Source organism: Lactuca virosa, chromosome 6, assembly GCF_052849685.1.
Source record: "Lactuca virosa cultivar CGN04683 chromosome 6, Lactuca_virosa_CGN04683_v6, whole genome shotgun sequence".
In the NCBI taxonomy this organism is placed as follows: domain Eukaryota; kingdom Viridiplantae; phylum Streptophyta; class Magnoliopsida; order Asterales; family Asteraceae; genus Lactuca; species Lactuca virosa.
This window is the reverse complement of record NC_136431.1, coordinates 107,747,913-107,763,356: the sequence shown is the minus strand read 5'-3', so window position 1 is coordinate 107,763,356 and position 15,444 is coordinate 107,747,913. Positions and strand designations below refer to the sequence as shown.

General features: G+C 41.2%; 1 protein-coding gene across 1 annotated transcript; it reads right to left on the bottom strand.

Moving 5' to 3' along the window:
* Positions 1–80: 80 nt before the first annotated feature.
* LOC145118692 (G-type lectin S-receptor-like serine/threonine-protein kinase SD3-1) lies at positions 81–3,264 on the bottom strand. The gene has a single exon (XM_079054381.1). It carries the CDS (start codon positions 3,237–3,239, stop codon positions 618–620), a length of 2,622 nt encoding a protein of 873 aa, XP_078910507.1. The 5' UTR covers positions 3,240–3,264; the 3' UTR covers positions 81–617.
* Between the last annotated feature and the right edge of the window lie 12,180 nt (positions 3,265–15,444).

Here is a 15,444-nt window from a genome sequence, read left to right as displayed (position 1 = left end):
CATTCTTGCAAAAGAGTTATCCCTCCAACAACCAACAACCAACTGAACAACAACCAACAACCAACTGAACAGACCTACAATGCCCCCAAGAACATCATATGAGATATAAATCAGGTATACAAAAGTCTGAGAGCCGGACAAATAAGAAGCCAACTCACATTGAATTTGAAAATCCCACAACTAGAACTATTAGCTAACTTGAACCCTTGACCATTTCAAAAAAAAAAAAAAAAAAAAAAAAAAAAAAAAAAAAAAAAAAAAAAAAACCATGAACATGACCTTAGAAATTTTTATTGAAAGATTTGAACATTGCCTACGCTTCTTCTAAGCTTCATATTCATTTGGGGTTCGTCTTACAAAAAAATGGAACCCCATAAGTTAAAAGCTAGGAAACTACCATCTAGAGTTTCTGAAAGTTATTTTTCCAACAACCCTAAGCTGACCCACACTGTCTTATTCTAGGAGCATTGTAAGATGTAAATCAGATACACAGCAGTCTCCTAAGTGGCTGGCTCAATAGCACATTGCCCACAAGCATACCGCCCCGTAACCAACTTTGCTTGGGGCTACCATCTATTCTTAGAAACCAAGGCTAGGTGAAAGTACAAATCTACCCTCTAAGATGACGACTCTATTTCCCCTACAACTTCCTTCTCCGTACCATCACCATATCTATAAGCAAAGCTCGATGGCGGTCTATCAACCGAAAGAGTACCTTCCAACACCTTCATTACTTCACCAACCGAAGGTCTCAAAAATGGCTGATTTTGCATACACCACAAAGCTATCCTTACCACTCTTTCAACCCCACTCAAATCCTCATTATCTAAATACTTCTGTTCTACAATCACTTTCTCCATCACTTGATCCAAACTATAATCTCCCACTGCATCCCTACCACACAACACAATCTCAATCAACAGTTTCCCAAGCATGTAAATATCTTCCTCTGATGGAGACTGGTTTGACGAAGACGATGAAGATGAACACAAAAAACTCTTGATCCCAAAATCGGTCAATTTTGGCACCATTCTTTCATCAAACAACACGTTTTCAAGCTTCAAATTTCCATGAGGAATGCATAGTTGACATTCAGTGTGTAGATACGCAAGAGCACGTGTAACCCCAACAGCAATATCAACTCTTTTTTGCCAATTTCTTTCTCTTTGATCCTCAAATACCCATTTGTCAGCAGACCCATTTGAGATATATTCATAAATTAGCACCACCTTCTGTTTCGGCTCAAAGCAAAACCCTTTTACAGACACTAAATTCCGGTGGTGGGTGCCGCCCAAGACCGCTGTCGCCTTCACAAACTCCTTCTCCGACACCACCGTTCCCTCCACCACCTTCACCACCACTGCCATTTTTTCCGGTAGTACCCCTTTGAACACTGAAGACCCAAGAGGAGTTGAAAATCCCGAAGTGAGTTCTTCCACTTCCTTGAAAGATAATCGAACAAGTGCAATATTATTAAGGTTTGTTTTCGCCCCTATAACTATCTTCTCAGAGTTTTTTCGCCTTTTATGATAAACAAACAAAAGGGTAAACATCTGAATCCCTAAAATAACCAAAACTGTCACTAAAATTACAAATGCAATTGCCCCTATTACCTTTCTATAATTACCTTGAAAAGGGAAAGATATTGATTTAGGGGCGGCATTAGGGTTGCCACCCTTGGTGGCAACCGCCTGTGGGACTAAACAAACCTTCAAGAATGAAGTTGAAGGGATCGAAGGGCCTGTAGATCCACTAATAAACCCGGTTCTTTTCAAAGTGCATAAACCCGACCCATCATTCTTTGAAGTTAGTGCTAAACACGTGGTGTCATTTGAACAATATTCTTTACAAGATTCTTCACTCAACATCATATCGATGTCATGAGGAGGGTATAATCCATAAAGAACGGTTTGTTTCATTACCAACATGCTTGTATGATGTTTACAGTTTGCTAAATCAACCATTTTCTTGCACCCAGAACCGGAACCTGAATCAGATGAAGGAATAGAATTCCCCTCGTCTATGGAATCGGAATACAAACAACCACAAATGGGGCCGGTGGAATTATACCCACAAATGCTGTATAACCCACAAGAACCAAACACGTTGCATTGATCTTCTACAGCTTGCCAACCAACTTTCCAAGAACGAAGAACATTATTCCATGAATATATTCTCAAGTTCCCATCTTGATCGATTCTGAGATGCCTTAAACTCACAGAAGTGTCACCAAAATCGGTACTTGATATTGACCAAATAACTTTATTACTATTATCGTATAGACCCAAAACGCCATTTGAATCGAATCGAACTTCTTTGATTGTTGCACGTGAAGTGCTCAAATTGGGTTTCCAATAAGTGATGTTGCTTTCCCACATTAAAGCGATCCCTTCTGGATGGATTACAAATGTGTAGTAACTGGTAATCGATTTTGTGGAAGGGGGTCTGAGATTTTGTGGGTACCGGAGAAATTGGCCGGGGAGCAAGGTGTTGGTCGGCCGGTGAAAGCTTTCCCAGATGACTGTACTTTGACTGTCGATTAGAACTAGATTGCCGTTGTTCAAAAGGGTGACGGATTCAACTCCTGAATTTGAAGTATTACTACTCCAAACTATGGAATTACTAGGGTTTTCGAACAAGATCAGTCTCCCATCCATGGAAAGTTTCAATGTAGAATTGATTGGAACCCTAACACCGCCACCAACAGTCCAAACAGGCAAATTTGCTGATTTGGGACCTAAATTGTACCTAATCTCGACTACGAATTCGCCACCATCTTTCTCGAAAAACCCAAATTCGAAAATCCCATTTTCAGACACCAAGTTGTTACCTTTACGATTACCATCGACATAACTATCAGAATCATAAGCAGACCCTGAAATTTCAAAACCTAAAGGAGCTGAATCCATGGGATGTTTATCGCATAGCACGCAATTAGCGAAACCCAATAGGACTACAAGAGCGAAAGCAGAGCAAGAACAAGAAAATGTGTTGAAAGAGACGATTCTAAAGCTCTTACCTTTGATATTCTTGATGGGTATCTGAAAATCCATGAGAATAAGCAAAGATTCCAACATTTTTAGCTTAAAGAAAGCAGAAAAAAATATTGTGCTTTTGTGGGTATATGAGTGATGGGAATGGGAAGCAAGAGAAGATGAGGTTTGTTGGTTTGAAGAGATTATTTGTATTTGTTGGTGTGGTGTGGATGCAAAGTGATGTAAGTGGGGCAAGAGACGCATGTTGAGTGATCGAAGACGAGAGTGTTGTATTGGTCCATTATTTACTTATTTTAAATTTTAGATGGCGACCTATTTTGAATCTTGAAAAGATAGACGTAAAAGAAAACAAAACTTCATGTGCTTTTTGTGAAGATCGAGGTTACTATGATAAACTTGATTCCTTCTTGTCTTTTTTCCCACTAATCATGGTATCTTGTTCACTTTCCTCCTTAAATCACTCATGCAACTTTTTATATGTGTGTAAATCGTTTTTTTGTTGTCAGTAAAAATAATGTTTTTAAACAAGATTGAAATTTGTAAAAATAATAATTAATTAAGTGAATCGTGAACATTTGAATTCAAAATATGGTTAGAGTCCAAGTGAAGAAAGAAGTAAATAAATGCTATATTACCTAACTGAATGAAATGTAATAAACCTAACAAAATAAAGAGTTTTTTATAATATGAAAATGAAGATGAAATTATGATAGATGTGTACAACATTGTATTAAAGACAGACTTCCCTATTTGTTCAATAGTATCCACATGTTTGTCTTCACAATTCAAGTTATTGCATGCATCGTCTTAAAGACAGACTTCTGTATTTGTGCAATAGTATCCACATGTTTGTCTTCACAGTTCAAGTTATTGCATGTGAATTTGAATACTGGCGAACTACTTTATGGTTTTATGGTAATGATGAAAAACGAGAGAGATAATATGTTATATGTATGGAAAAAACGCCCTCAAAACATATATTTCATTCTTTCAAATAGCTTTTCTAGGAAAGAAGATTTAACATGCATCCGAAAATATCTCGTAGACTTAAAAATTTTATTGTGAATATATATATATATATATATATATATATATATATATATATATATATATATATATATATATATATATATATATATATTAGGCCTACTTACAGTGAGCCTTGGCTCACCCACACAAATTTGATGTGAAATATTTATTATATACGGTGGCAGAAGTAGAAATTATGATAGCAGTGGTACAATTTTTTTCTGTCTAAATATAATAACATAAAAAAAATTTAAAAGTACTACTACATTAAACTGATCCATTACATCTTAATATTTAAATTTGACATTTACGGGTATATTGTAACACCCTAAATCATGGATGAGAAATTTAAGAGTTTTAATGCACTTTGGAAAACCTACTCGACGAGTTGGTTGGTCCCGACTCGTCGTGTAGGGGCTGAGCTGGCCATGCGAATTATAAAGCCTACTCATCGAGTCGAAGGCTAGACTCCACGAGTTGAGTATGTATTGAGAAAACCCTAATTTTAGGGCTTGCACCCTATTTAAAGGGCCTTAAGCCCTCATTTCCGTCTCCCTCATCACCCTTGAGCACTGTGAAGAACCCTAATCGAGTTTTAGCTTGTTGTGTGAGAAGGAGATGCTATCTTGAGCATTTTGGTGCACCTTGAGAGAAGAAGAGGAAAGCATCAAGGCTTGGAGCAAGGAGGGACGTTTGGATCTAGAGGTTCTTAGTGGATAGCTTCTGTTTGAGGTAAAAAAAAAGATGTTATCCTGATCATTTTTCTTGTGAAGATCTTAGTTTGGGGAGTTCTAGAGCTTTTCCCCATCCTTCTTGTGTTATTGAGTCACTTGAGCATATCTTGAGGTTGAAACCTCAGATCTAGATTGTAGGAGGTCTTGTGAGCTCAAAGACCTAAGCTTTATGGAGCTAGAGGCAAGCCTATGAGCACCAAACCCTTGTTGGAGCTTGTATTGGCATTATGGAGCAAATATGTCATGCATGAACGTAAATATCGAAGCTTTACGTGACATTCGAGCCTTGGGAGACTAGATCTAGAGTTTGGAGTGGTAGATCTGCCTTAAAACGTCTGAATGAGAATACAGACTGAATGGACTCGCCGAGTCAATGAGCTGACTCGACGAGTCGGCTAGGGTTTTCCCCTGATGAATCTGGACATGGGTAACTCGGCGAGTTGATGAGACAACTCGACGAGTTAAGTTGGGTTTTCGCGACAATTCTGAAGGAACAATGGGGACTCGGTGAGTCACATAGATGCACTCGGCAAGTCGGGTCAACATGGACTGTTGACTCGAGTGTTGACTTCTGTTGACTTTAGGGTTTGGTCAAGACAGGGATTATGGGGACAGTGGAGGGGTAAAATGGTCTTTTACCCATACCAAGAGTTTGAGAGGAAAATAACTTAGTTTATTTAGAATCGTGATTTAAGTGTTAATTAGAGATAATTATCATATGTGTTAGGCGGAGGCTAGTTCGGAGATTCGTGTACGAGGTTTATTTGCTTGCTTGCTTTCGAGGTGAGTCTTCTTACTATACTTACCTAGAGTGGTAATCTTTGTGTGACCGGAGGGTCTTATGTGCTTATATTGAGTATTGTGATATCCTGTATTATGTCTTTGTGATTTATGTTGTGTATTATTCTGAGCTTACTGAGTTAGGACCGGAGGGTCCACCCGAGTTGTGGGACCGGAGGGTATTATTCGAGTATAGCCATGAGAGGCTAATGAGATATGTGTGGTATTTTGGGGAACTCACTAAGCTTCGTGCTTAATATGTTATGTGTTATGTGTCACACCCCCAAACCAGACGACGAAAACGTCCGGGGGCGGGTGACTTTATCTTGTAATATCATCACAGTGTGTATAAATGAATCAAAAACAACATCATCACCATACATTCAATAATACAGCATACAGGGTTTACATCATTGTATATGTTCACAAATTACATTCCAAAATATTAAATGTATGATGAAACAAAAATACAGCAAAAGTCCACATTTTCCTTACGACTGACCTGTTTACCGTGTCCCTAAGAATACAAGTTATTTTGAAAATGTCAACATATATAATGTTGGTGAGTTCATAAGTATGTTTGTATGAAAAACTTTGTAACATTTTGTGAACACCAGAAAATTCGATATTTTCTGTAGAAATGGTTTGAGAGTTTTGTTTCAAATCTTGTATTAAAGCATGTGTGTTCCGGTTTTGACAATGTATGAAAAGAGAGTTCCAGAAAATCCTATATTTTCTGGTGTTTGTAAACTGCGGCGTGTAGTATGTAGTTTCCAGAAAATCCGATATTTTCTGTTTGTAAAAGAGCTGTAGTCTTAAACCATAAGACCCGAGTAATGTCGTAAATGTATAGTTTGTACATTGTATCAAGAGTATAGTATGTGTATTCCGTAAATTTATTGTGTTGTTAATCTCTATGTGAGTCGTTATAACCATGCTTGATGTGACTATTATGCCTGTCATGACGTTCTTCAGGCGTCGCTTGTTTAAGGTAAGATATTTGTCACCCTAGACTGGCCTAGTCTAGCTATAGCGAACAGCTCAGGTGTGGGGTTTCAACCCCATATAGATCTATACATAAACTCTCGCTCTCCCTCCAGGATACTCTGGTTATAACTACAGGACTTACGGTTGTACACTACGTAGGTACGAATGAAGGAATGTCTCACAAGGGCCTTAACTAAATTTACGCGAACAGTGTATTACATTATTTATCGCTTTAAGTAATGTTTCGAGTATGTAGTTGATTACAAAACATTGGTGATAAAATACTATTTGTTTTTATCAAAATGTCAAGTATTTAATGTTATCAACCCGATTAGTATAAAATGTGTCGTAAGGCCCAATAAGAGAGTGAATGGGCGTATAAGGCCCACTTAACATGTAATGAGAACACAAGGCCCGATAAACATGTAATGAGTATACAAGGCCCAATAAGCATGTAAATGGGTATTTAAGGCCCAATAAACATGAAATGAATATTCAAGGCCCAATAAGCATGCAAATGGGTATTTAAGGCCCAATAAACATGAAATAAATATACAAGGCCCAATAAACATGTAAATGGGTATTTGAGGCCCAATAAGCATGTAAATGGGTATTTAAGGCCCATTTTGATAAAAATGACATTTTTAAGTCCATTTTTGATAAACATGACATTTTCGGTCCATTAAGCCGAGGATTTACATTTTAGGCCCATTTTTGTTAAAAATGACAATTTAAGTCCATAAAGGCCAAAAATTACATTTTAGGCCCATGAAACCGTGAATTTCCAAATAAGGCCCATTTTTATGAAAAATGACCATTTTAGCCCATTAAAACCGAGAAGGCCCAAAAGAAACCCATTTTTGTCAAAAATAACACTTTTGACCCCTACAAAACCGTGAATGTCATAATAACCTATTTTTATCCAAAAATGACTCTTTTGGTCCCCTTAAAACCGTGAGTATCATAAAAGGCTCACTTTTTGCTTATTTGTCAAATATGGCCCCTAATTAGGTTTTCTTTAGTTTTCAAGTATCCTTAACATGTTTTATCTTTCCAACATCATAATGAGTTACATATAGTAATTTGTTTTTCTAATATCTTCAAGTCTTGGAAGATATATCGAGTTCATGAGTGTAAAACATAGTTTCATAACATATTTACACAACATATCATGATAATACACACAAGCATGCATAAATACTTAGATTTAACACAAAACCAACTTGTATTCTCCCCCTAAAGTTAGTAAATCACGAAAAAGGAGAGGTATGAAGCTCACCTTGGTGTTAGTTGAGTTTTGAAGAGAAGATTGAAGGTGTTTTTGGCCTAGAGTGTTCCTTTGGGAAGATCTTCGAAAACAAGAGGATTCTAGGAGCATAAACACGACAATGATGTTGTTTTGAGGAAAGATCTTAGCATAAGATGGAGTTAATCAACTTAAGTGTGAAGTAACTTACCTAGTATGTGAGTTTGAAGAACCTTCTTGAGCACACACACACACACTCAGGAAAACTAAAGGGAAGGGATGAGGGAATTTCCTTTGAGTTTGAGAGAGAGTGAGGGACTTGTAAGTGAGTTTGGAGTGAAAAGTGAGAGAGGTGATGGTGGCTTCGGCCGATCTTAGAGAGGGAAGAAGAAAGAGATGGTTAGGGGTTATTACATGGAGGATTAGCTTTTAATTCCTAGAAATTTGGTGGTTAATGTGCATGGATTACCACCATGCAAAAATGAGGTGTCATCAAGTTTAAATCAATTCAATTTTTTTTTCTTTTTTTTTTATCTAAAACCGAGAATAGGAGAGGGGGTGAAAAGAAAAGGGATGTTGGGCTTGAATTTAATACCAACCGAAAATATAAAGCCCAATAAGAAATTTTTCGGCCCATTGAGCCCACATACAAGTTTACGGCCCAAAAGGGTAAAAGAAATGGGTTTTCGGCCCAATGTGGTTAAATAAATGGGTTTTCGGCCCATAGAGATGGAGGAAATGGGTTTTGGCCTAATAAGGCCCATGAAGAGTCTTATGGTCCAAAATACTATAGCTTAATGAATGTGGGTCCAACTAGGGCCCAATTGGGGATTCTTGGCCCAAAAGAACCAAGTTGATGGGTTTACTGGCCCACCAGGCCTAATAAGTGAATCGTGGTCCAATAATAGGTTTGAACCGGGAAGTTAGGGTTACAAACCCAAAGTTGAGTGAATGTAGCGTATTAAATTAGGTTTAGGGCTTGCACAAGTGAATTTTAATTCAAATTGTCGTTTTGAATGAATAACATGTATAACATAATACTTAGGGTTACAAGAATTCACCAAAAGTAATTACACATGGATAGAATTTCCTAGCCTTAAAATACTAGTTGTGACATCATCCCCCCGTTAGAGGGAATTTCATCCCGAAATTCTTTTGAAAGCTAATCTTAAGAGCTAGAGAAAAGGTGAGGAGACTTTTGCATCATTTGATCTTCGCGTTCCCATGTGTATTCCGGTCCGCGTTTAACATTCCATCGAACCTTCACAATAGGAATGTGGCTTTGTTTCGTACGCTTTACCTCTCTGTCCATGATTTCAACCGTCGCTTCGATGAACATGACATTCTTGTTCAACTCGATCTCATCCAGGGGAACAACGAGGGTTTCATATAATGGGCACTTTTTTAGATTTGACACGTGGAACACTGGGTGTACGTTGTTAAGCTTCGAGGGCAGTTGTAGTTTATAGGCTACCAGACCGATCCTGACGAGGATCTCGAATGGTCCGATGTATCATGGGTTTAGCTTGCCCCGCTTTCTGAATTGTACCATCCCCTTCCAGTGAGAGACTTTCAGTAGCACGCGATCACCTACATGGAATTCCAGAGGCTTTTATCTTTTATCAGCATAGGTCTTTTGTCGGTCTCGCAATGCTTGGAGTCGTGCCCTGATTTGAACTATTTTCTCCGTTGTTTCCCGAATGATCTCAAGTCCTGTAAGAGTGTTGTTCGGTGTTTGCCCTCTTGCTAGCTGAATGTCTCCCACCTCAGCCCAGCAAAGAGGTGATATGCATTTCCGGCCATACAAAGCTTCAAAAGGAGCAACCTTAATGCTTGTATGATAGTTGTTGTTGTACGAGAATTCAATTAGGGGCAAGTGGGTATCCCATGTCTTGCCAAAGTCTATTACACAAGCTCGAAGCATATCTTCTAACGTTTGAATGGTTCGCTCGCTTTGGTCGTCGGTCTGGGGGTGGTAGGCAATACTCATATCGAGTTGGGTCCCCATTGCTTTCTGGAGTGACTGCCAGAATCGTGAGGTGAACCTACTATCTCGGTCAGAGATGATAGATACCGACACCCCGTAAAGTCTCACCACCTCCTTTATGTATATCCGAGTTAATCTCTCCATTTTGTATGTTTCTTTTATTGGTAGGAAATGGACGGATTTAGTCAACCGGTCAACAATTACCCAAATAGCATCCAGTCCATCATCCGTTTTGGGTAATTTGGTTATAAAATCCATGGTTATTCATTCCCATTTCCACTCGGGTATCACAGGTTGTTGTAATAATCCCAAGGGCTTCTGGTATTCTACCTTAACCTTTGTGCAAGTCAGGCACTTGTTCACGTAGGTAGCAATTTCCGCTTTCATGTTCGGCCACCAATAATGTTGTTTGATATCCAGGTACATCTTATCCGATCCTGGATGGACGGAGTATTGTGTCTTATGAGCTTCATTCATGGTCACGTCTCTGAATCCTCCAAATTTTGGAATCCAGATTCGATTCATGAAATAGTAAGCCCCGTCTTCTTTGACTTCAAGATTTTTGTCCATTCCACGCAGTGCTTCATTCGCGGCATTTTTCGGCTTCAATGCCTCCAATTGAGCTTCTTTGATTTGTGAAGTTAGGTGGGAGTGGATGGTTATTGTTAGTGTTTTCACTCGGTGACCCGAGTATTCTTTTCTGCTTAAGGCATCGGCCACCACGTTAGCCTTGCCTGGATGGTACTTGATCTCGCATTCATAGTCATTCAGCAGCTCGACCCATCGTCGCTGCCTCATGTTCAGCTATTTTTGGTTCAGAATATGTTGGAGGCTTTTGTGGTCTGTGAAGATGGTCCACTTAGTACCATAAAGATAGTGCCTCTAAATTTTTAGGGCGAAGACCACCGCTCCCAACTCGAGATCATGGGTGGTATAGTTTACTTCGTGTGTCTTCAATTGTGTGGATGCGTAAGCTATCACTTTTTTGCACTGCATAAGAACACAGCCTAACCCCTGATTTGAAGCGTCATAATATACTACGAAATCTTCCGTTCCCTCTGGCAAAGATAACACTAGAGCACTATAGAGGGCTCGCTTCAGGGTTTGAAAAGCAGCTTCTTGTTTGCCAGTCCAGTTGAAGGGTACACCTTTTTGGGTTAGAGTGGTGAGGGGCTTGGCAATCTTGGAGAAATTCTGAATGAACCTTCTATAATAACCAACAAGGACCAAGAATTGCTTGATCTCCGTTGGCGATTTCGGAATTGCCCAGCCTTTAATAGCTTTGATCTTGAAAGGATCCATATGAATTCCTTCCTTACTGACTACATGACCCAAGAAATTTACACTGCGAATCCAGAACTCGCATTTGGAAAGTTTTGCATATAACTTCTCTGCCCTCAATGTCTCCAGAACCTGCCGTAGGTGCTGGCCGTGTTCTTCCTTGTTCCGAGAGTAAACGAGTATGTCATCGATGAAAACAATTATAAAGTTGTCTAGGAATGGGTGGAAAACTCGGTTCATGAGGTCCATAAATGTTGCGGGAGCATTTGTCAGACCGAAGGGCATAACAACGAATTCATAGTGACCATATCGAGTTCGAAAAGCAATTTTGGGAATATCATCTTCCCGGACTCGCAGCTGATGATATCCGGACCTTAGATCTATTTTGGAAAAGTAATTAGCTCCTTGAAGCTGGTCGAATAGATCATCAATCTGAGGGAGTGGGTATCGGTTCTTGATAGTGAGCTTGTTCAACTCCCGATAGTCAATGCACATTCTGAAGGATCTGTCCTTCTTTTTGACAAACATGACTGGAGCTCCCCAGGGTGAGAAATTCGGCCTTATGAATCCCTTCTCTAGAAGTTCGCTTAATTGGCTCGATAACTCCTGCATTTCAGTGGGAGATAACCTGTAGGGTGATTTGGCAATTGATGTGGCTCCCGGTATTAGGTCAATTCGAAATTCGACCTGTCTTTCTGGGGGTATTCCCAGAAGGTCTTCGGGAAATACGTCCGGAAAGTCACATGCCACTGGGATATCTTTGATGTTAATTTCCTCTTTTGTTTTATCCACAACATGGGCGAGGAAGGCACAATTTTTCTTATGCATGCATTTTTATGCCTTGATGCACGAGATAAGACGGAGATTGGCGTCAGGTTTATCACCGTAGATTATTAGGGTTTCGTGGTTGGGGAGGTGAAGGCGAACGGCCTTCTCGTGGCACATAATGTCGGCATGATGGGGGCTTAATGTAACGCCCCGTTCCTGGTATGCATTTAAAACATTATTTTTCTTCTTATTTTAGAAGCTACTCGACGAGTCAGTGGCCCTAACTCGTCGAGTAGCAGCGGGTCAGCACGTGAAGTTGGCGTGGCGACTTGACGAGTCCATATTCCGGACTCGGCGAGTCCGCCAGTCTGGATGAAGCCCTAATTTTCAGGGAGTGTACCCTATTTAAACACCATTATAGCCCCAAACCAGCCTCCTTCACCTCTCAGAGACTTATTCCCGAAACCTAGCCTCCTTGAAGTGTGTGTGAGTGGGCAAGGCCCTAGTTAGTTCCGGACTTCGGTCCGATGCAGTGGGCAAGGCCCTAGTTAGTTCCGGACTTCGGTCCGATGCAGTTCCGGACTTCGGTCCGATGCAGTGGGCAAGGCCCTAGTTAGTTCCGGACTTCGGTCTGATGTAGTGGGCAAGGCCCAGTATGTGCTTTATATGTTATTGTATGGTATGTGGTAGTTTGGGGGAGCTCACTAAGCTTCGTGCTTACAGTTTCAGTTTTGGTTTCAGGTACTTCAGCTAGCAAAGGGAAGGGCTCGGGATGATGGCATGGCACACACCACAGTTTTAGCCTGGGAGTTAGACTATGATATTTTGATATGATCTTGACACTAGCTTCGATTTGATAATTTATTATGACATTTGAGATACACGATTCATGGGTTTTATCTTTTGATATTTGATATTATGGTTTAGTAATGATTTCAAACAAAAAATTTTAGGTTGTATTTTTGGGATGTTTCAAGTTGGTATCAGAGCCTTGGTTTGAGGGATTCGGGCGCACTTCCGAGTGTGACTGAACTCAAACTAAGGAAGTGGTATAAATTTTTCAAAAGAAAAGAGTTTTAGAAAAGCAAAAAGAATTTAAAAAAAAAAGAAAAGAACTTTGAAAAGAGAAAAGGGTGTGGTGCATGCAATCAGCCGAGCTCAAGTAAGTACTCCCAAATTATCCATACAAGTTTATGCTATGTTATGATTATCAGCTTTATTAGAACAACATGCTAGATTAGGACTAAGGATCTAGGAAGGATGCCTTATGTGCCTGTTATATGTGTTTCAGCTTTATGAAAACTGCATGCTAATACAGATTGGTCAGGAGGATAGCCTGAGTAGTATATGCTTGCTTATGTGCACTCGATGTCCGAATGCTGCTTGCTTTGTGCTTTTAGGAGTTCTAGTAGTCTTTCACTAGCTAGTAAACAAATATGTTAAGTTACATATTGCAAGGACTAAATAATTTCAGAAGGTTAGGTCTAGCTCTATTTCGCAGCTCTCGTCTGAGTCCAACCGTTGTAGGGTAGGATCTCTCATTCGAAGAATTATCTAGTCTGAGTGATATGTAATAGTATTTGCGAGCTAGTTAGGGGAAGAAAGCAGGGACTTCTTACGCAGCTGATGGCGGAGAGTGGGTTGGTGATTACCCTAGGGCAAGCCTAGGATGAGTGTAGCATAGAGCAGTAGTAGTAAAAGGGACTTGGTGGAGTCAAGGCAGTTCTTGAGGGAAGTACGGATAGATGTGGAAGGTAGTATGGGCCCGTACTACTGAAAGCAGAGGATCCGTACTCGAATCAAGGAAGGCTGAGATGAGACCAGGAAACTTGTAGTAGCAACGATCCCTTGAGATATATCTGTATTCCTGACGTTGTCATTATGTGTTTTCAGAATGGTGGTTTTACGCCCTAGACTAGCAGTCGGCAGTTCAGGCGCCGGTGAGGGATCGGGATCAGGCTCGGGGGCCGAGCATTTGGATGAGCAGACTAGGGAGTTTCTCTCCTCAGAGGTTACTCGCATCATACTCGAGCAGACTCCTGTGATCTTCGATTCGATCAAGGAGGGTATTTTGGAGCTGATGGACGAGAAGTTGAGCACATTCTGTGCTGAGGTGGCGGCCATGATGGGGTCGCGCACCCTCACTTTCAGGGAGTTCAGAGCATGTGGAGCTCCTGACTACCATGGGGCACGGGATCCCATTGCGAGTACCAGGTGGTTGGTGGATGTCGCCAATGCATTCCGCACCAGCAGATGTCCCGAGGGGGACAAGGTCAGACTAGCATCCTGTCTCCTGAAGGACAGGGAACGAGATTGGTGGGAGGAGATCGGACATGTCATGGGAGATGACGTAGCTCTCGATGCGATGACCTAGACCGATTTCACTACCAGGTTCAGAGTCGAGTTTGCACCGGTTATCGAGGTGCAGCAGTTAGCGAGGGAGTTTCAGGATCTTACTCAGACTACTGAGACTGTGGCGGAGATTACCTCCAAGTTTAGGGAGAGGGCTCTTCTCGTTCCTCAGTATGCGGCTGATGAGGAGATGAAGAAGGCTCGTTATCATGAGATGTTGAGGAGTGATATCAGACAGTTTGTGAGCCGGTCCAGCTGTAAAACGTTGGATGACATGATTGTGAGGGCTCGTGAGAGAGAGATAGATTTGGAGATGGAGAAGAAGAGGAAGCCAGAGACGGCATATGGCACAGGGAGTTCGGGCAAAAAGCCCAAGGTATCGGATCACAGATCCATAGGTCAGCAGAGCCACAGTAGGTGTGGCAAGTGTGGGAGATTGCACGATGGGGAGTGCAAGGCAGGGATCTCCGGCTGCTACAAGTGCGGTCGGACTGGGCATATGAGTAGGGATTGTACAGCCACCACCACCACAGTAGCTGATCTGATTTGCTTCCATTGCAATCAGAGGGGACATAAAAAGTCTCAGTGCCCGAGTTTAGCAGCAGCAGGGATGGTGGCAGCACCTGCCCCTGCTACTTTGAGGATTACAGACGGCCGTCAGGGTCAGGTTGAGGCGCCAGTGGCGAAGAGTAGAGCTTTCCAGATGACAGCAGAGGAGGTGCGGGTGACTCCTGATGTGGTGACGGGTATGTTTTTCCTCTTATCTCTGTATTTAGTATTGATTATTTCTCATGGTTATGTATTTGTATTCAGGGTCGTTCTTAGTGAACGACATTTCAGCTACAATATTATTTGATTCGGGGGCCACTTGAGGTTAGCCAGCGGTTTAGCAGAGCTCCAGGGGAGCTGGACCGTCCACTTGAGGTTGAGATAGCTGATGACAGGACCGTTAGGGTCGCGAGGGTACATAGGGGGTGTTCGCTGCGGTTATTTGATGAGCAGTTTTCAGTAGATTTGGTTCCTATTCCCCTGCGAGGGAATAAGGTCATAGTGGGTATGGATTGGTTGAGCCCTAATGGGGCAGTGATTGATTGTGAACTGCAGTTAGTGAGGGTTCGCACTCCTAGTGGGGGAGAGTTAGTGATTTAGGGCGAGAGGCCACATCGCGGACCGATTTTGTGTTCAGCAGCGAGAGCAAGGCGCTACTTTCAACAGGGTTGCGCGGGGTATGTCGCCTATGTTTTAGATGCCCGGGAGAAGGGCAAGGCGACAGTTGACGATGTG